Genomic DNA, 22,588 nt, shown 5'->3' with positions numbered 1-22,588 from the left:
TAGTCAAAAAAGGTATGGTGAAAGTACATGGGCATAAATGGAATTTCTTCAATTTCTTGTGTTCAATGTTCAATGTGTTATATACATGGTAGGTACGGTATGACCACCTTAAATAATACAGTCAATATCCCGCTCAATATATCATTTAATCTGTCATTGTCTATTTTTCGAAAATAAAGATAGTTTAAAAAATAAATGCCTCGTAAATGTGCAATGATAAACTGCACTTGCAGTGGAAACGGATTGTCCGTCTTTTCGTTTCCCAAGGACAGAAAAAGGTAACGTTCTTGCTTGCTCCTGTATGAATGGTCCTAGGCTACCTGAGGCTTCACCTGGTAAGGAAAGTGGCGCTGGAGCCCGGGTAATATCGCACATGGCTTATTGAAGTTGCGCGCTAGACATTCTCTAAAGTGTCGAGACTCAAGCACTTAACTTACCTTAACCGATTGTTCCATACAAATTAGGTTAGTTAGCGATTTAACAACTTCAACATCTGCTATTACAGTCGTTATTTTTTTGTAGGACTTGGGCTAATGACCTTGCACAGAGGGAAAACCAGATCTACACCACTTGTCATTGATTTCTATGCATTCACTGATCTTTACAGATGGGTTTGTTTTAAGCCATTGAATATAATTGCTCTGCCATGCAACACATTATAAGCTACACATGTTTGTTAAATGAGAAATATGGTCTGGGTCACATTGAAACAGTAACAGTTGTATAACAGTAATTATACAAACATTATACCAACATTGCAACAGGCAAGTTTATTCAACATCACACTAAGAACACAATAAGAACAGTAACTAATAAAAAAAAAGAGAAATGATTTAACAACACTGAACATACTGAACAGAGGCAGGGGAAAAGGACAGAGGAAGAAGACTTGTCCGTTGTCACAGCATCAAGGTCCGACTGTAGAGATCAAGAAAGGAAGAGGCATGAGGAGAACAGAACACTGCTCTCTAGCAGATTGTTTACTGATGTAAACTAAATTGATGCAGTCTTAAATTTATGATTCTAATCCAGGTTTCTATTTTAGGAGAAAGAAATGGCTCATAATCGTTGCGGGAAAAGGGAAGTGCTTTAGAAACTGCCGTAAAGCAGTACCTCTGACAGTATTACAGTGTGTGACGTCATCGCATGTTTTTAACGCCTTTTTAGAACAGATACGTGACCTTAAAAAATGCAATATTCAGCTGAGTTTATTATCTTAGCCCCACCCTTTGATAGAAACTTTCAAATTACTTGACAAAAAATTACATCGTGAGAAAAGTGGATTCTGAGGATAAAACCCCGTTGGCTCCCATTCATTCTGGACTCGCCTACGAGCGCCCCGCGTGGTCAAAGATTATTACTGCAACCAGTCCAGAAAACCGGAACCGGAACCCGCGAGTGCCAGTTCTCCTCATATTAGACATTCTCTGGCCACATCCGATGCATGCTCGGTGAAACGGCGACATCGAGCACGCATCCAGAACACTTCCGGGTTTTACGACAGTACTCGCTTGATGCGTGCTTCGAATTGGAACAGTGCTCGGGCAACGACTGATGACGTTTCACGAGTCCACGAGCACACGAGCACGCACAAGTACGCGAATTGAGAAACGGCTATTCTCTGAACCAGGCACAAAGGACTGATGGATTGGTCTGGGATTGGTTATCTCGATCAGTCAATCAGAGTTACTCGAACTACAGCAAGCGGGAGGACCACACACACGTGCCTGCCATCACTTCCGGAGTCGTCGGACCTCGTGTTGTTGACATCTCGAAGCTCATCTGAATACTTAGGTGAGTCAATCTATGAAAAAAAGGGGCTTAACCCCAAAAAATGTTTTTCAATGGATTCTCGTAGTATTTGGTGTGCTGAATAACGTACTAAAAGTATACCTACCAAAATATACCTCCCAGAAAGCCACACGCAAACTCAAAAATGCATAGGAAGAGCAGAATCCCATCTTATTCAACGTATCTAAAATGAACCTAGATCGGTTTAAATTGTGCATTTGCACTGCAAGGCCAATATGCAAAGGGACAAGTACATCTCGCTTACAGCTGCTTGTACAATTGCGTGGCCAATGCTAGCAATTTTCTGCTCCGTCTCATTACCGACAAACAAAGCTTTTAACACAATATGGAGTGATTTTGGAATATAATCAAGGGCATTTTGGAGTTTGAGTGTGTCTGTAGTCGGGTACTCATTAACAGGTGGGACATTTGTCATTATGTCACTTTTTATGAGTTTTGCAGCCGTTTCAAGTAAGCGTCTCTTCCCCTGCCTTTCTAGCAGTTATATTTACCTAGATTTGTTGCACGTTCCTAATGTATAGAGGTACCAGAATCAGTTGAAACATTCTTTTGTAGCATTTTCCATTTGAGACATAGCCATTCTAAGCTCCCGGCAGCCATTTTGGATGCCATTATGAAAATGAAGCCTTTCTGGGAGGTATATTTTCCTAGATTGTTAGTATGTCCATCAGCATATTTGCAGGTACCAGAATCAAGTAAAAAATCATTCAAATAATCTTTTTCTATTGAGATACCATTTTAAGCTTGGTCGGCCACAATTTTGGACGCCATCTTGAAAATGAAGCCTTTACTGAAGGTGTATTTTCCTAGATTTGTTGTATGTTCGTAAGCATGTCCAGAGGTACCAGAATCAGTTGACAATTCCTTTGCAACATTTTTTCAATTTGAGATATAGCCGTTTCAAGCTCCCCGCCGCCATTTTGGAAATGAGGGCTTTCTGGGAGGTATATGTCGGTATATTTTTAGTACGTTATTCAGCACACCAAATAATAATAGAATCCATTGAAAACCCTTTTGTATACATTTTTTTGGGGTTAAGCCCTTTTTTTCCATAGATGAAGCCCAGTGTGATAACTGAAGATCTGTTGACTCCCGCAGCTCCTGATGGCTGGTACGTGACGGGTGGAGTCCTCACCAAAACAAGTAGGTACAGGGTTTCCCCCAGCACTATCTTGTTAAGGCGGCCGCCTTAACAAGACTAGGGCCCCGCCTTGACTACCAATGTATTGAAAAAAAAAAAAAAAAAAGTTCAATTACAGCAGGGCGCTGGAACTGTTCTTTGCACAGCCACGCAGAATTGCATGCACTGATGCCTCTTGTCAGCTGTGCCGCAAATAAGATCCAAAAAAGGAACTGTAAATAGTTGAATTTGCATACAAAAGTTAAGTGTATTGTCCATTATTTGTATTTAATTTGCACTTTTCTTTAATTTTATTTTGTAGTGTCTGCATGTTTGCACAACATTTTTACCTACTGTTGTTTATTTATATGGAAATAAACAGTTGTTTATTTCATTCATGCGTACTGGCATCTTTGAGCAAAATACCCCCAAAACAACAACACCACCGACTGCTTACCACCTTGACTGAGACATTTACTGGGGGAAACACTGAGGTATTGTCGTGCAGTGCTACAACACTCTTATACAGGCGAGTCGCCAATCGCCATTACTACATAGCTTCTCCGTGCGTTTTGCGGACCCACGTAGAGTTTCTTTCTTAAACTGTACCATCAACACTAACAAAGTGGCACTATCCATAGAAATATAAATAGGCCGCGGTCCAAACCTCATAATTTCTGTTTTTACTTGTAGTGCTAACTAGGGCTGGGCGATATGACCAAAATATCATGTACCGATAACGATATATATCACCATATAGCACATTTACTGTAAATTCAATAGTTAGTTTATAGTTTTTATAAAATGACCACATGGAAATGTCTATTTCGTATTACATTTTGAATTATATACTCTGCAAATAAAGATAACTTACTCATGATTATTTTTCTCCTTTTATTTAGAACTTTTGTGCAAATTATGCATGGAACAAAATATAAAATATGAATGTATAAATATAAAAAGGTAAATAGAAAACACTTTTTTGGTTGGTTTTCAAAAATATTAAAACCAACCATACCAATAGTCTTTAACAGAACTTTGTATTAAATATATTGAATATAATAAGTAAACAAAACACTTCAAGTTTGAATTATAGTAGCATTCTATGAAAACAACCCAAGTGCAACAATGCTTAAAAATGCAGAATCTCAGGGAGTTAGTTTTACAGGTTGAGAGCCATGAGTACAAGCTGGTCAACTCTTTCTGGTTTAAGTGATGACCTCTGACATGTCACAATCTTCCCACTTGTACTGAACGCCCGCTCCGATGGGGCACTTGTGGCAGGGATGCACAAGTATTTATTTGCTAGCTTGGCCACTAGTGGAAAATGTGCCTCCGCTGCCTCCACCATTCCAGTGGGTTTGTCTCTGGACCAGCCTCCAGTTGAAGATAGAGGTTGAGCTCCTTTACAATGGACTCTCTGCTTGACTGAGGGGCCATTTGGCTTTGCTTTGCTGCTTTTTTAAAGTAGCAGCTCAAACTCTTCTTTTGCTTCTTAGCAGGAACCTCTGGCTCATCTCTAGCAGCTGCAGCTGATGGAAGGGAGGCTGTCTCTTCAGCCACCAGGCTCTCCAGTTCTGCAGCTGCTTTTGCCTTCATGTAGTCCACCCTCTCTTCTTTAATGTATGTGGTTTTCAACCGAGGGTCAACAAGAGAAGCCATGTCAAGCAGCTCCTCGGTGGTCTGGTCCACATACTTCTCATTTAAGTAATTTAGAATGCCCTCTTTGATGGTCGTGGTGAGATGAGTGTCGTCATCCTGAGGCTTGAGTATCTGGTTATTAAAAAGATGGAGGACCGGTTTCAAGTAGGAAACACTTGTGTACAGCTCCCTAGACGGGGCATCCGTAAGCTCCATGAGAGGACTCAATGCCTTGTTCATGGACTCCAGAACATCCAAATCCTGCCAAGTTAGGACCAGATGTCCCGTTTTCTTGTCGGCATGGAGGACCTGTGAGAGAGCCTTCTTCTGCTGTATGACCCATTCAATCATTTGTTGCAGAGAGCCCCACCTGGTAGGGGTGTCTGTGATCAGCTGATGAGCAGGCAAGCCCAGTTCTGCTTGAGCCTTGGCCAGTTCACGTCTTCTCTTCCATGAATTAGAGGGGGCACTCAACACCTTCTTGGCTCGACCACATATCTGTTGTTGTAGCGTAGTGCAATACCTTGTGGATTTCCTCCTCTACTTTGGCCCGACACTCGATATAAATGAGGCAACTGGACTCCAGTGAAGTATTTTCGGCTTGGCATTGTGTACCTTGGGTCGAGTATTCGCACCAACTCACGATACCCCTCTTTCTCGAACGTGTAAATTAGGGCCATGTCTTTACAGATGTAAATTGCAATGGCAGCCGTTATCTCCTTCCATCGTCGTGAATCTTTGTCATATGGTGTGTCGCGGGCAAAATTTCTTGCACGGTCTGGGGTTTGTTTTGAGCACTCGACGACTGTGCTTTTGTGGATTTCATCCGTAGACTCTCTCCGTACTATTTTTCTTGATTCTTACGTAGGTGATAAGTGTTTTTGTGTTTGAGTCTGGTGAGGGGACAGTTTACGGCATACTTGGAGTTAGGGATGGGCCGATAGTCGATTCTATCGACTATCGACGATAGATGGATTCCATCGTCGATCGTCTCAAATAGCCGATAAAAAGGCGATAATTATATTTTAATAATTATTTTTTTTATTTTTTTTGATTATTATATATTTTTTAAATCGTGATCTGGTAGCTATTTTTTCAACTTCAAAAGCCCCGCAAATTGTAATTGAAATTAACTGGCACCGGTGGAAAACATACTATGTAGCGCTGACCTGCCGTATTCACTCACTGCTGCGAGAGGAGAGGGGAGGGGCTCGAAACCTACCGGTCTGCTCGCACGGCGAAATGACATCACACCCCGCTGCACCATTTCCGGGTAGCAGCTGTGGTACATGAGCTGTGTTCGAAATCGTTCCCTATTCACTCACTCACTATTCCCTATAGTGTTCATGATATAGTGCACTACATAGGGAACGAACAAACGAGAATTCGGACACTACGCTGAACATTTCTAAACGTCATTTGCGTCAGTAAATGCGCCGGGTATTTGTGTGACGCAGACAGATGCGCCCAGATCATGTAAACAAACCGGGCACTCTCGAGGAAAGCTGGAGGTTGTATTGATGTTGAATGTTACATTTCCTTGAACAAGGTTTTTCTTATTAATTTTGAATGTTTCATTTTCTTGTTAAATCCCAAATAAATTGTTGATATTTCTAAACGAAAGCCGGTGACTCCTTCATTAAATGTATTCGTTTTCGCCGCTTGCGGTTATTGAGCTTCTTCTTCTACTCCGGAAAAACACGACCGCATTGCATTGTGGTATGTGGGAGTAACACGTAGGGAACATCATATGTACACTCACATTTTGGGTATTTTAAGTGCACTATATAGGGCATGAAATTAACCAGTGAGAATTCGAATTGGTGCACTATATCCGTGATAGGGAACGATTTCGAACACAGCTACGAGCTGTGTGTCATCAGCGTGTGTCATCATGACAGCGCCGACGCATCGAAACTTAAATCAGCGGAGGCTCACGGCTCACGCTGGTCCAAGGGGAAGACCATCGTATTCGTTTTTTAAAAAAAAAATCGAAAAATAAAAACGTGATTTTTTTCAAAGTGATAAATTATTATAAATAGTTAATATTATACAATTATTATAAAGTTGCCCCCCCCCGATAGTATCGACTATCGGCGATCGCTAGGGGGCGCTATCGGACGATGGAAGCTTGTAGACGATTGCCCAACCCTACTTGGAGTCCTTCTCCTGTTCAGACGTTTCACGTTCACTCGCCTCCATGTTTGTTTGTGTTGCCTTCATGTGCCGTGTGGAACGTAAAGCGTTGTCCATATTAGGGCTCTGACTTTTGCCCAAAAATCATATTCGAAATTCGTTTGTTTATTAATATTAATATTCTAATATTTATTAATAATATTTTGACCATTAAATGCCTTCAGTAAGACCTGGGCTGAATCCGAATACTTAGTACATACTATTTCTGTTCAGTGTCTACTACTTGACCAAGTTCAGCTATGCGTAGAACGCATAGCTGAACTTCACCGGATATTTGGAGATGACGTATCTCCCCTCAGATGCCGGCAAAATTACCTTGATAAATTACCTGTTTTCCGTCTTGTCATCGTTGCTATTCAATTAAAAATGTCTCTTTTTACTTCATTACTTGCTTTACTTTTTTACTCTTTTTAATGTCTCTTTTTTCGCCGCTTTCTAAGACGTCTTTCTAAGCCGCTGTTGGTAGTGTCCATGGACATAGGTAGTGTCGGGTCAGCCATCTCTTCTTCGTTCGTTACCCGACTCCGGTTGCATTGTGGGATAGCGTAGTGACCTACCGTTGTATACTGTGGCGGTAGTACGAACAGTAGTTCTACCGCCGGTAGTTCTTTGACGTTTTCCGTACTACACAATGCGTACTGAGCCTTCGGACGCGCTATATTTGTGGCGTACTACAAAATGCATACTATAAGTATGAGTATTCGGATTCAGCCCTGGATTGGGTTTTGTGAGGTTTGTTTACCGGCGTTGCTATGGTTACCGGTCTTGCGTGTTCCAACGGTTTATTGGGTTTCTAATAAATCACTGTCTAATCAATACTTCATTCACTGCCTCTTCCGTGGTCATTACAATATTATGAATAGACTGCGTCAGGTTCTCCGACGTCTCTCCCTCTTGGCCAGCCCTTAACAGGTTTGAATATTAAGGGCTGCCTAATATACGAAGTTCAGAGTCAAAGCCCTAGTCCATATGCCGAAAAATATTAGCGTAAAGAGTGTGATTTGCGACAAGACGATGTAAGCAATAGAGCATAATATGAAACGATAGACATTTTTATTAGAGCTGTCAGTTAAACGCGTTATTAACGGCGTTAACGCAAACCAATTTTAACGGCGTTAAAAAAATTATCGCGCAATTAACGCAATTATTTTATTAAAAAAAAAATAATAATAATAATTCTTTGGCTCAAAACAAAGAAGCAGTAGCCTGACTGCTATGTTCAAATGACATTTGTTCAAAGCAGTCGTTTAATTGCACTATAGGCTCTTTTTTTGTATCGTCCTGTTTTGATCAGTGTACGCCAATGTTGTTATCAATAAAAAATCATTTGCACAAGGCAAGCCGATGCACTTCACCATGTTGATAAGAGAATTAAAATGAGAAGAATTATGGGACAAAAAAAAATCAAGGGATATTTAGCATCGAAAAATAATTTGCGATTAATCGTGAGTTAACTATGACATTAATGCGATTAATCACGATTAAATATTTTAATCACTTGACAGCTCTAATTTTTATATCTTCACACGATATATATTGTCATATCGCCCAGCCCTAGTGCTAACTGTTGCACTCAGTATGCTATGATGGTATTAATGTAGCAGAAGTCTTTAGCATAGACTAAAGTCACAAATGTGTAACAGTAAATTTGAAGTCGTCAATATCTATTTTGCATGTGTACACGAAAGTCACAAATGTGTATCAGCAATTTTGAAGTCGTAAATATTTTCTATCATTGTAAACGCAACATAGGGGCTACGAGTTCACAAGTCCTTTGTTACAGGCGCACAAATCCTATCCTGTGCATCACGACTTCAAAGAGTCATGCACTTGACGCTTTTGCTACATTCATACCAGCGCAGTTGGTGCAAAACACATTCACACAACCGCGTTTCATAATCTTAGAACAACATGCAAAAATTGTGCATTCGTAAGTTATTATCCTGAACTAATGCATCAGAAGTTGCACATTTGTGAATATTTCCTCACAAATGAAATTATATAAGTTAAGTTATCCTTTATTTATCCCTTTTTAGGGGGAAATTCTTCTCTGCTTTTGACCCATCTGGGTAGCCGGTGAACACACACACACACAGAGGTCCACACACATGGGCACACCGGTCTAACACCGAATTCTGCGACCCACCGCGAATTCTGCAACCCACCGAAAAGTGTGACCCCAGGGGGCGCTGTTGCATATTTTCTGCAATATGCACGAGTTTGAAGCGTAGAAAATGATGTTTAGAATTAATGTTAGTATCAAGAAAAGAGAGACCCACCGGTGGGGGGAGATCTTATGTTTTATTTAAGTTTTTGTTATAATGCACACGCATGTTGCAGAAAATGCGCCCCCTGGGCTCAGACTTTTCGGTGGGTCGCAGAATTTGGTTAAGCGCACTAGTAAACTAGCGCCTTAGTAAACTAGCGCACTAGTAAACTAACTTAATCATTCTTTCTGTTTTAACCACACAAACAAAAAACACACACACAGCAGCAAATGGAGGAGATCCGCAAGTGGGAGGATGAGGAACGGGCCAAGCAGCAGGAGGAGGAGGAGCGGTCCCGACGAGAGGCAGATCAGAAGGTATGTTGGGCTGTGTTTCTAGGAAGGGCCAGAGGACTGTTAACATTGTCTGTGTGACTACGTGGACGATGAAGCTTCATTTGAAACTTGGATGCAAGTCTAAATCTTTCACGATGCCAGTGCTCACTAGTGATGGATTTCATGATTCTTTTCCTTGATTCGGTTCGCGTCGGTCAGTTCGCCGAGGGGAATCATTCAGGAATTGTTCAGAATGTTATAGCAATAATTTGGGGGGAATTCAGTTGAATTAAGTAATTTATTTTGACATAATGTAAGATACCCAACTCCGTTGTCTAGGATGACCTCTTGTCTGCTTTCAAGATTCCAGAAAGTAAGCGCTTGCTTGGATGCTCTCAGGGTAATGATGCTACATTGTTAATGCTGTTTCATAACGTCTAGTGAGTTTAAAGCGTTATTAACAGCGTTAACGCTAACCAATTTTAACAGCGTTCATTTTTTTAGGCCGCGATTAATGCTCTTTTGGCTTGGCAAACGTTGTAGTTTTTCCTCTACTGTCTAGCAACAACTAGTCACGTTAGAAAAACTACAACACCATACCAGATCTAGCTACACCGGAAACAAAACAACAAGCACGCCCTATAAACTTGTTGGGGGCAAGCAAGAATACGGAGCGGGTGAAAAACTCCTTAAATGTGTGTGTGTTTGTGTGTCACTCTGCTCGAGCCTCCACGAGAGTTCAATGTTGTCATTAGCTGTAATCGCAGTTCAAGGCCACCTGGGCTGTACCACTTCGGGAGGGGCCGCTCAGTAACTCCCCTCTAGACAAAATCGAATTGGTTGCGGCGCTGACAGATTGTATGTGTTGTGTCTGTTGAGTGAGTGAGAGGTTGCGGTTGCACAGCTCAGGCTGCCGGACGGCGCTGCAAGGATCTTTTATAAATGCAATATTGTTATCCCGCAGTAATCAGCCCGACAGCCCCGAAACGTTAACGTCCCACCGGGAATTCTCCCAACTCCCGATTACCACTCCGCAACCGTGTGTGTGTGTGTGTGTGTGTGTGTGTGTGTGTGTGTGTGTGTGTGTGTGTGTGTGTGTGTGTGTGTGTGTGTGTGTGTGTGTGTGTGTGTGTGTGTGTGTGTGTGTGTGTGTGTGTGTGTGTGTGTGTGTGTGTGTGGCCGTGTGTGGGCGTTATTCGATAGCCTGGTAATGTGTATAGGCCTACGTACGGTAGGAATATTCATAATGGTTTAAATAATACATTTAATAGTATTTCCCATCTTTGCTGAGCAAGAGTTTTGTTCGAAAGTTGAGTGATTGAAACAAATAAAAGCCTGGGCTATTGAAGCTTTACAGCAGGCCTACCACTGTCATGCACCTACCCGATGTCAAGTGGACCGGGTTGAATTCACTGCGGGTCTCTCTTCTTACTGTCCTCAACAGTCTCTGATCTCACTAAAAGGCTAGCAGCACGAAATCAAGGGATATTTAGAATAGAAAGAAATGTGCGAGTAATCGCGGGTTAACTATGACATTAATCGCGATTAAATATTTTGATCACTTGACAGCACTAGTATATATTGAAAATGTCAGGGGTACAGAATGTGCAATGTATGTAATGTAAAAAAAAGCACTCAAAGACAAAACATTAACAATAATCAATCAAACTAAATAACTTGATCAAGAAAAGTGTATCAAAGTATTGTTAAAACTTGTTTGTGCATGAGATTCTGTATAATTGTGCAGTTAAAAAACATGTTTTAAAGAAAATACTCAGCCAAAAAAGTAGTTGAATTTAAAGGATGCGCACGCAGGATCATGAATTTTTTGGATGCGCATGCGTGTAAACACTGGGGAGCACAATTTGATGGGCAGCAGAAATCGGCAGAACACCGGCTCAGCAGCATACAGCTGCAGCGCCGGTGTAACATTGTATTCTGTGGCTCATCTTAACCCATTTAAGCCGGGAAAGCATTGCCGCTGTTCTACCTTTAAAGCCGGGGGCGCTGTTGCGTCATTCTACCTTTAAGGACGGGAAAGCGTTTGCGTCGTTTTCCTGTATAAGGGGGGTTTTTGCCCAAAGTGTCGGCCTCTGGGCCAACGAAATGCATCAGAATAGACACATATAGGTGTCAACTTGTTCCTCGTGAGTTTAGTTCAGAAATTTCTTCAATCAAGTATGGCGGATTTTGAGACTGAAGACTTTTCTGACGGTAGAGGAGTTTCTCGGCTTCGAAGATGTTGATGAGGCCGAGTACTTTGAGGACGAATACGAACCGATTGACCGGAAATTATGGTTAAGGCACATGTTCGTGAATGACGACGAGGAAGAAGAAGTATGGAATGGGGCTGCTTGTGTTGCCGGTGCGAAGAGATTACTGGCGACAGAGTAAGAATCTCTTTCGGACCCAATTCGCCAGAAATATGTCCCGGGAAAGATTTGCGGCCATCTGGAGGTAAGGACAATAGTAATACTTATTGATTGTGATGATGCTGTAATAAGAAATTACGACAGTTTATATGTAAGAGATGTATTACTGTCCCGGAGATGCGTAAAGCACCCGGGTGCGTAAAACCAGATAAGCTTCTCTGGAATGTCACTTATACTTATCAATAGTAATACTTATTGATTGTGATGATGCTGTAATAAGAAATTACGACAGTTTATATGTAAGAGATGTATTACTGTCCCGGAGATGCGTAAAGCACCCGGGTGCGTAAAACCAGATAAGCTTCTCTGGAATGTCACACGTAAATGCGATCTCCAGACTAGCAATACATCTCTTCCAAAGAATAGAGCTTCTTTGGAATTTCACACCTAACTGCGATCTCCAGAACAATAAGGCCTAGGCTACTATACATTCCCAAATTATAGCCTGTATCTTTTAATTACGCTACTTCTTAGGATGGAATGCAATTGTATTTATGGATGGACTCTCCTCATGGATAACCGGCCAAAACCCCATCACCATTTTAATATGATGTGCATGTATTTACCTGTATGTCAATTGTATTTACCTGTATGTCAATTGTGGCACCCATTGCACTCCTGACCATCCCTGGAAGAAGGGATCCCCTACACTGCGTTTCTTCTCAAGATTTCTTCCTTGCTGATTCAAGGGAGTTTTTTCTTGCCCGTGTGGGGGCATGGGTAAAGGGGGGTGTCACAAATATTTGGCCTGTTAAGCCCTTTGAGACTGTAATGGTGATTAAGGGCTATACAAATAAAATTGAATTGAATTATTTGTATTATGCATAATACTTTTATTCAGTAGTCATCACATACAAGTGCATGTAATTTAAAACGCAGACTGTTTACAGTTTTAGTCCCAGTCTGTTCCCCTTCCCATGTTTGTTGTTATATACTTTATTACTTTCTTATATACTTATTTCACTTTTTTATACTTTATTTTTTTTACTGTTTTGTGCTGTTCCTGCACTTTTACATATTTTTTTTACTTTTTTATTTACTTTTCTACCTGTATGTAAATATTGTAAATATTTGTAAATAAAAACTCCAATTTCCCATGAAAGCCACAGGTGTCAGCTCTCAAATACTTTTTGAATTGTGTTCCTATCTGTTACAGGGGCTGAGAAATCAGTAATTTAGTAGGCGTTGACACAATTGCTGAATTTCTAGAAAAACTTCAGGTTTTGGGGGCTTTTCTGAAATCGCCTATAGGTTTTACAGGCATTTTTTCCATGCGCTTTAGGCCTAAATGGGTTAAAGGAGCATTTCACCGGTGGAGCCATGAATATGTATTGATATTGGGTCCTATATGTAGTCGAATAATAAAATAAAATTCTAATTTGGTGCCGTCTTGACCGAGAAAAGGCAGAAAGGGACTTTTTGGCGCTTGTGGATTGAAGACAACAACTCCCACCATGCACCACGATGCCCGGCTTCCCTTGCCACTCCCGCTTATCTAGATCTCCGCCTATCGGACACCTCGCTGTTCCATCTACCAAGCTGATACCGCAAGACTGCTTGAAAATCATTTCACACAATATTTCTAGTGAAGAGTATTAGTTGGTGAACTCGGTGAATTAGTCCTCGTTTGTATTTCTTTCGAAATGGTGAACTTTTGCATGGTGTGATCTTATGTCAGATCCATCCGCCATTGTACTTCAGTTTTATCAACAGCCTCTGTTAGCTTAGCTTCAGATGCTGTGGATGTTAGTTTCTGCTGGTGAAGTCCCACCCACTGGCACTGCTCTAATAGGTCTGTAGCGTCAGTGGGTCCCACCCCCTATAGAGGGGTGGGACCAGGGCTTGTAGTCTTACGAGAATCCTCCCCTCTTACACTTCCTATTTACTTCTACGCAAAAATCGTCATATTGCGTCATCTTAAACAGGAAGTGTTGGAGATTGATACGGATCTCTCCAGAAAATAAGGGAATGATGCACGACCATTCAAAAATATGAGTGTGTTTCTAACGACACAAAGCTTAATGGAAATGGGTGAAGTTTCCCTTTAAAGTGTGAGCCCTGGCGGCGCTGTTTTAACGCTGTTTTATTAGTGTACTTCATACAATTTAAGCTATCACAGCAGTGTTTCCCATACATAGACCATTGTGTGGCGCGGCGCCACAGAATCAACATCGAGCGCCACGAATTGATTCTTTATTTTATTTATTTTTTATAATGCGATTTGGAAATCTAAAATTCGTTCCGTCCATTCATCTCTGCATAGCACTCGTTCTTCACACACACACACACACACACACACACACACACACACACACACACACACACACACACACTAGGGCTTTGACTTTTGGCCAAAAATCATATTCGAAGTTCGTTTGTTTATTAATATTAGTATTCGAATATATTCGAATATCTATTAATAATATTTTGACCATTAAATGCCTTCAGTAATACCTGGGCTGACTCCGAATACTTAGTACATACGATTTATGTTCAGTGTCTACTACTTGATGCTCAGCTATGCGTAGAACGCCTAGAACGGTCTACAACTATGCGTAGAACGCCTCTGAACTCTTCCGAACACCGCCGTAACTCCACCGGATGTTTGGAGATGACGTGTCTCCCCTCAGATGCCGGCAAAATTACCTTGATAAGTTACCTGTTTTCTGTCTTGTCATCGTTGCTATTAAATTAAAAATGTCTCTTTTTACTTAATTACTTACTTTACACTTTTACTCTTTTTAATGTCTCTTTTTTTCTCCGCTTTCTATGACGTCTTTCTAAGCCGCTGTTGGTAGTGTCGGGTCAGCCCTCTCTTCTTCGTTCGTTACCAGACTCGTAGTCTGGTAACGTAGTGACCTACCGTTGTATACTGTGGCGGTAGTACGCATTCGGAAAAGTTTTCCGTACTACACAATGCACACTGAGCATTCGGACGCGCTATATTTGTGGCGTACTACAAAATGCATACTATAAGTATGAGTATTCGGATTCAGCCCTGGATTGGGCTTTGCGAGGTTTGTTTACAGGCGTTGCTGTGGTTACCGGTCTTGCGTGTTCCAACGGTTTATTATGTTTCTAATAAATCGCTGTCTAATCAATGCTTCATTCACTGCCTCTTCCGTGGTCATTACAATATTATGAATAGACTGCATGGGTTCTCCGACGTCTCTCCCTCTTGGCCTGCCCATAACAGGTTCGAATATTAAGGGCTGCCTAATATTCGTTCGAATTTTGATTTATTTTTTTGATATTCGAATCACGAAGTTCGAAGTCAAAGCCCTAACACACACACACACACACACACACACACACACCCCGAGAAAGAGCGAGCGACGATGCTAACACATGAACCCACCGATGTCACCCGTCGCTTAGCAACCGGACACGCTGGGGTTGATAAGTTACCGGACTACTGTAACTACTACGGAGTGATAATAACAAAGACGTGAATCAGGCAATTGGTCCAATAGTGGACCAATTGCGAACTACTGCAGCTGCTCCAAGTTAAACCCCAAACTAATCGGAATAAGTATTTAAAGCGGACTACACCACCTATTCTATTCCGCATAGAATTCTATTCCGAACCGATTGAGGCGTATGTATATGATACTTTTCTATTCCGATTGAGCTGTTCTTCCACATCTATGCGAATCAGATGTGTCCGCATGTAAACACCACACATTGGTCCTTGGTCTGTGGGAAACACTGATCACAGGGACGTACAGATAAGCGCACTAGTAAACTAACTTAATCATTCTTTCTGTTTTTAACCACACAAACACAAACAAAAAAACACACACGGCAGCAAATGGAGGAGATCCGCAAGTGGGAGGATGAGGAACGGGCCAAGCAGCAGGAGGAGGAGGAGCGGGCCCGACGAGAGGCAGATCAGAAGGTATGTTGGGCTGTGTTTCTAGGAAGGGCCAGAGGACTGTTAACATTGTCTGTGTGACTACGTGGACGATGAAGCTTGGATGCAAGTCTAAATCTTTCACGATGACAGTGCTCACTAGTGATGGATTTCATGATGCTTTTCCTTGATCCTGCTTTGGGGTCAATTCTTGATGTAAATAATATTTTTAATAATGCACCAGGATGGAGGGTTCCTTGTACAATTTACAGCATTAGTTCTATGAAAATAAATTTCATATCGAAGCAAAATGGGCATCGCAACTGAAATAACGTTAAATTGAATCGATATTGAATCGGATCGAATCTTCAATTAATCGATTCCGGACCTTGTGAATCGGAATAGAAAGAATTCAGGAAATAAGTGGCGATACCCAGCTCTAGTCTTAAACCAGTCCCAGTAAATATATTGCCACAACGGTAAGGTGACTTATTATCGTTTAACGAACCAGGTGAAGAAACGTTGTCTCGGTGGTGAAGGACAGCATTATTATTTTCTATCGGCGAGTGTGATCGAATCCAGCTCATGAGTTTTTTCTTTTCAGTAAGAAGACAAATAATTAATATAATCATGTTATGAATGATGCCGTCATTGAGTCGTGACCGTCTTGGTCGTCCTCCGGTGCTCACTGTTGCGTGCATTCGGCTGTATTCCTCAGACATGCTCCGTTTTCATGTCGTTCACCAGGTGGCCGGTGTTTCCACCTCTGGTTGAAACACGTCAAAACAACTTTCAAAGTATTGTTCGTTGGTCGTGGTTGGAGATCTGGAAACCGAACCACTTCCAAACAACAGAGGAGCCCCCTTTCTTACAATATTCATCGTCTTTTTCTTGATTGTGATCGGCATCCATGTCTACCTGCTCACTGTGTGTTTGCTCATCTCTAGAATTCACTGTTTTTCCTTCAGCTGTCGGTGTGCGCGTGTCTCCATGTGTTTTTCCTTCAGCTGTCGGTGTGCGCGTGTGTCCATGTATTTTTCCTTCAGCTGTCGGTGTGTGCGTGTGTCCATGTGTTTTTCCTTCAGCTGTCGGTGTGCGCGTGTGTCCATGTGTTTTTCCTTCAGCTGTCGGTGTGTGCGTCTGTCCATGTGTTTTTCCTTCAGCTGTCGGTGTGCGCGTCTGTCCATGTGTTTTTCCTTCAGCTGTCGGTGTGCGCGTTTGTCCATGTGTTTTTCCTTCAGCTGTCGGTGTGTGCGTGTGTCCATGTGTTTTTCCTTCAGCTGTCGGTGTGCGCGTGTGTCCATGTGTTTTTCCTTCAGCTGTCGGTGTGCGCGTGTGTCCATGTGTTTCTTGCTCTTCACTGTGTTGGCTAACAGTTGTTCAGTGTTTCCTCTAGTATGGAGTTGCAGCAGCGGAGGTGAAATTTTTTTTTCCCCGCTCGCAAATTTGTGCTCGCAATGCGCACCCTGCCGGGAGGTAGGGTTGGGTATCGTTTGGGTTTTATCCGATACCGGTGCCTACTCAGTACTTTTCAAACGGTTCTGGTGCTAAAACGGTTCTCGAACCGGTACATGAAAAAACGAAACCGCACACGCTTGCATACATGCACGACGTGTTATCAGTTTCACATTAAGCAGAAAGTCAGCGGACGCTGAGTTGAATGGCAACGGTGTTTGCTAGCCTACTTGATATGCAAGATTTACGGTTGGCATTAAATTACTCGACTTACCCGAAGAGGCTGCTGTGAGTGCTGTGACTGATAAATATCTTTTTAAAAAATAATTACAAATAATATTAATTAGTCGCTGAAAGCAGGCAGGCACGCATCATGGCGCAACATTACTGCCAAAGTCATATTAAGTAATATAACGCAGGTGCGCAAGGCAGCCACAGGAGACGCCAACATTGTTTTCAACCGCTCGGTACCACAATGTATTAATTCCAAGTTTTGAAAGGAAAAAGTATTTGAAGCGAATAACGCTTATTTGGTTTTGAACAGAAAGTTTTGGATGCATGCATCGGCTTTGAGTTTGTTTGTTACTTTAAAATTACATTCGCTCGCAACACAGACACACGCACATTCATTCACCCACAGCAGAACACCACTACACTACAACCTGCCGATCTTCAATCAAAACAACATCAAGTAAGCGATGCCACAGCGCGTTGACAAGCCCGTCCCGAGTCTCGAGGCGCCCATAGGCTTTATGTTTTGTTTTGTTTGAAAGCCGTGACACACTCTTTTGCCAGTTGGCCTGAAGTACCACGCCTCGCAGTCATGGACCTATAAAGAAAGTCGTAGTCGTACCATGTGTGTTTAGCGCATGATTGAAAAGGGTCCCGTCTGAAACAGTGTCGCGCAGCGCTGCGTTCCGAACGTTGTGTAACCAAATACACACCGTTATTAAGTGTGAACCGGTGTAGCGCCCAGCACTAACGCAAGTTGACGCCGCAACACCATGGGGGCGGGGTAGGGGGCGTTAGAAAACGTCAAGCACCGTTATGAGGCACTGAAATGTACGTTCTTATTCGATCTCGTTACAACCGTTTACGTCGGAACCGGTTCCCTACTGGAACCGAGTTTCAGTGCTCAACCCTACCAGGAGGTTTCTATGTGTCTGCCGGCACCATAAGGGTGTACATACAGCACATTTGTGCACAGTAATGAGCAGGGGAAATATGGAGAGATTGATAACACAAATACTACAACAATCGAAAAGGTCTGTGCCTTCAAACCCATGCATCTTCCCTCCCTCCCCTCTCCCCATCCCAAAGGTTGTAGCAGGACCATAAAGAGACCATGCCTCTATGGAACACGTTTTGAGATCCTTAATATCGTCTGGAGGCGCACACAGCTTTTGGCGGTGATAATATATATGATATGATATAGATATCTATGTATAATATGATATTATTTAGATATAGAGCTCCAGGACTCCCGAATATTTACAGAACACGGCTGAATTTCGGGAACGTCCTCAAATACTGTATTAGGGGCCCACTAATATCTATATTAATGCATCCACAAAGTAGCATGGGACTTTTAAAACATTGATGCAATGTTTCCCCCAATGAGCATCATCTTGGGGGTAACATGTTTGCATTTCATGATGTGATTGTCAGAAGGTGACTAGTTTGGGTCTATTACATTCCAGCTTCATAGAGGGAAGATCAATTGGAGTCAAACATTGTGCTGAAGGCGACTGCTAGAGGAGTGAATGTCACCCTCTCCCATGCCAGTCCAACCAGGTTCAATGGGTTATGGTAATTTAAACGGACACTTAACCCTGTATTAACTTAAGTTAATTAAATTGACGATCCATTAATTCAACCATATCATAAGGATTGTAATGTCCTGGTTGCTCTGATGTTTTGTCCCATGCATATAATAAATACCATTAACCTTTAAATTAGGTGTTTACATTCCAAGCATATTGCGTTACTGTTTAGGAAACGGATAATAGTACGCGAAAATTGTACTTTTGTGAAAAGTAAATTTCCCTTCTGAACATTCATGATGATGTCTAACCCTGAATTATAATTCTAACGATATTTCAAATCTCTATTTAGGCGTCAACAGGCTCAGCTGCTGTAATGCCGGGGCTGGACTATATTAGTCCCAGGTACGTTTGACACAAAGCTGCTGATAAGTCTTTATATGCCGGTTAAGCTGCTGAAATATGATGTTTGCAGATGTTTTTTTACATGACATTTGAAAACTTGCTTAAAGGAATAACTCACTTTAAAAGGGTGTGTGTGTTGATAAAGGTGACATTATACCACCAGGTGTCAGTGTTGATTAGGCGTTGCATTCCGTTTTTATAATCGGCCCCTTATGACATCACAAGATGTAATGCATCTTTCCCCTGCAACAGCTCCTGTCAATGATTCTTGCATGGAATCTTAAAGGTGACCTATTATACCAACGGGTGAACCCACCCAGTGGAGTCCCCTGGGTGGGCTCACCTGGTGGTACAATAGGTCACCTTTAATAGTCCATGCAAGAATCTGATTCATCTTCAAACAGCAGAACATATTTTACGTGGAAGGCTTGGGGGTTAATGATCTATTCGGCCCTGGGCTACACTGTTATTGTACCTGTGGACGGTATTTTTTTGCTTCATCCTCGCTTCCTAGTTTAATTTGGATCTGTGGATACCTATTGTTATCTATAATTCTGATTCTACATATTCAGATTCAACCCGTGTTGCATTGATATACAATATATCAGCATTTGTTATCCTTGCTTGCAATCAAAGGGAGTGGATGGGCCATATATAAACCAGTTATTTTAGGAAACCGCGATACAGTGAGTTTTGTATAATGCATGACAGACACTGAACCAGGGATACATTCACCCTTTGATATTTTATTCTGTATATTATTTGTCTGTACACGTACAATGCCGGATTGTATGTAGACTTGAACCACTCGTACCTCCATTGTATCAGAGCTGCGTGCGGTCCCCCTAGCTGTGCACGGTGCTCCACCGTGCGGTGAAGCCTGAGGACCGGGGTTCAGTAGATCCTAGCTCTCTAGAAGTCTGGGATAGGGGTTCAGTAGATCCTAGCTCTCTAGGAGCCTGTGGACCGGGGTTCAGTAGATCCTAGCTCTCTAGAAGCCTGAGGACCGGGGTTCAGTAGATCCTAGCTCTCTAGAAGTCTGGGATCGGGGTTCAGTAGATCCTAGCTCTCTAGAAGTCTGGGATAGGGGTTCAGTAGATCCTAGCTCTCTAGAAGTCTGGGATCGGGGTTCAGTAGATCCTAGCTCTCTAGAAGTCTGGGATCGGGGTTCAGTAGATCCTAGCTCTCTAGAAGCCTGAGGATGAAGGAAGCTTACACATCTTTTGCAAAACCTTCAGCATTTGATGTCTAAATGTTATAGACACATTTCAGAATAAATTGTTTGGGATTATTCCTTTAATTTGTATAATTTTTAAAATCATATTAGAATCAGAATCAAGAATCAATCCAGCAATGTTGTTAATGCAGATACTTTTGAAATATGGCTAACGGTAAGAATTGACTAATGGGGTTTATGTTCTCTAAGGTATTAATGTATACGTTATTTTATAGGGTTAGGCTTAACCCTTACACTTTCGCTAATACTATATAATGCTTATAACTAGGGATGTTCGGCCAATATATTCGGCCACCGAACATGTTCGGCCGAAAATGGCCCATGACATAATGTTCGGTTTCGGCCGAAGGAGTAAAAAGGCTGAACATAATACACCAAACTTTTTTTTATTTATTTTTTTAAGTTTTACTCATTCCTAAATTCTTGCTATAATGTCTGCTGGAATGTTGGAAAACGTTCAGTATTAAATAAATATTTTGTATCAAATTTGTAATTGGTTTTTTTTATAGAAAAGCAAGACAAAAAAGTTTATAAAGGACATTTAATTGTTTGATTCATTTAATGGTGAAAAATTAAAGCAAAATCAATGAAAACAATTAAAAGCCACATTCGGTATTCGGTTTCGGCCTTCGGCCAACTGTTTCAGTATATTCGGTTTCGGCCAAGAATTTTCAATTCGGTGCATCCCTACTTATAACTGCCTTGCCTAATATTAATGTATTGTTTATTAATGAACCATTATTGTAAAGTGTTACCAAAATATGTTAATGTGACTGAATGGCTGCAATGAAAAGTGCCCTTATTGTGTTGAGGAGTATCCTAACCCAACAAATGAAAATGTGTCCTATAGGTCTCCAGATTCTGCCACATCTGCACTATGTTCCCAGTGGCCCATCAATCTGAAGCTAACCCACCTGGAGTTGAACAAGGAAACACCTCTTATTCAATTTCAGGGCCATTATCTGAACATGTCGCAACTGGACTATAGGATCCTGCAGGCAGAGATACAGAACACACCAAAGACCAGGCTTCGGTGGGACTTGGAGAGTTTTGCCTGGTTGAAGATGTGATGGCAGGGCTGTGGTATCGAGGGGAGGTACGAAATGCAAATGCAGATACCTTTGATGTGTTCCTCATTGACCAAGGCAACGTCATGAGTGTGGACATTTCGCAAATGTATTCCTGTTCAAATGAGCTACTTGATCTTCCCCCAAAGATAGTCTGTGGCTATTTTTCCAACGTGCTGCCATTACACGACTGCTGGGATTCTGTCATGGAAAAGTACCTCTTGTCACTGATTGGAACCCATGTCACTGGCTACCTTCATGCCCTCCTTCCCCATAAAGTGATGCTTTTTGAGGCCACTGACATCAACAAAGAGTTGGCTGGACGGGGGTTTTGTAAGCATCTGGATGCAGACACATTCCTCCTCTTAGTTAAGATGCTTACAGACGTGCCCCTTGAACAGAATATGGAACGTGGCCCTGACTTCTACCAAAGGCCATGGGTACAAAGTGACTTCAAATCGTTTGGCGGGACAGATATGAGTGCTGGAACATGTGTTCAATTAAAAGTAACTGCCGCGGTGAACCCTGGCCTTTTCCACTGTCAGGTGAGCAGTGCTGCATCGGATTTACAGGCAATGTCAGAGAGATTGACTTTAGCGTGCAATTCTACTCTAAGTGATCCCAATCAGACACCAAAGGACAACATTGGTCTGCTTTGCTCAGTGAAGGGCAAAGATGGCAAATGGTACAGAGGCTGTTTGCAGTGCCTTCCTGTAAACTCCAAAGTGAAAGTACTTTTTGTCGACTATGGATTCTGTGAATCAGTCAGAGTTGAGAATATTCTCAGACTGCCAGCTAATTGCTTTTCTTTGCCCATTATGGCTTTTCCATGCACCCTCTCTTCTGTAACTGAACAAGACAAAGACTGCAAACTGAGGCAGCTATGTCTTCTCAAGAAAGGGATACTCAATGGAGTACTCAATGCTAAGGTCCTCAGTTTGGATGTGAAACTGAATACCTACTCAATCGAAGTACTCAGTAATGAAGACTGCTTTGTGAAAGAACCAGAGCTGACCCAGGAGCAGTCCTTGCGCTTGTCAGTTCAAGCTGAAGTTCTTAAACCAG

The 22,588-nt window shown here is 41.9% G+C and overlaps 1 protein-coding gene across 1 annotated transcript; it reads left to right on the top strand.

Moving 5' to 3' along the window:
* The first annotated feature begins 1,568 nt into the window (after nt 1-1,568).
* On the top strand, nt 1,569-22,570 carry LOC130378386 (uncharacterized). The gene is made up of 6 exons (XM_056585165.1): nt 1,569-1,794; nt 2,911-2,955; nt 9,261-9,353; nt 15,552-15,641; nt 19,167-19,219; nt 21,307-22,570. Exons 3-6 carry the CDS (start codon nt 9,267-9,269, stop codon nt 21,524-21,526), a joined length of 450 nt encoding a protein of 149 aa, XP_056441140.1. The 5' UTR covers nt 1,569-1,794; nt 2,911-2,955; nt 9,261-9,266; the 3' UTR covers nt 21,527-22,570.
* The last annotated feature ends 18 nt before the right edge of the window (nt 22,571-22,588 follow it).

The sequence above is a fragment of the Gadus chalcogrammus genome, unplaced genomic scaffold, assembly GCF_026213295.1.
Source record: "Gadus chalcogrammus isolate NIFS_2021 unplaced genomic scaffold, NIFS_Gcha_1.0 GACHA074, whole genome shotgun sequence".
In the NCBI taxonomy this organism is placed as follows: domain Eukaryota; kingdom Metazoa; phylum Chordata; class Actinopteri; order Gadiformes; family Gadidae; genus Gadus; species Gadus chalcogrammus.
The sequence above is the reverse complement of the archived record's forward strand: the minus strand, read 5'-3'. Positions and strand labels throughout refer to the sequence as shown.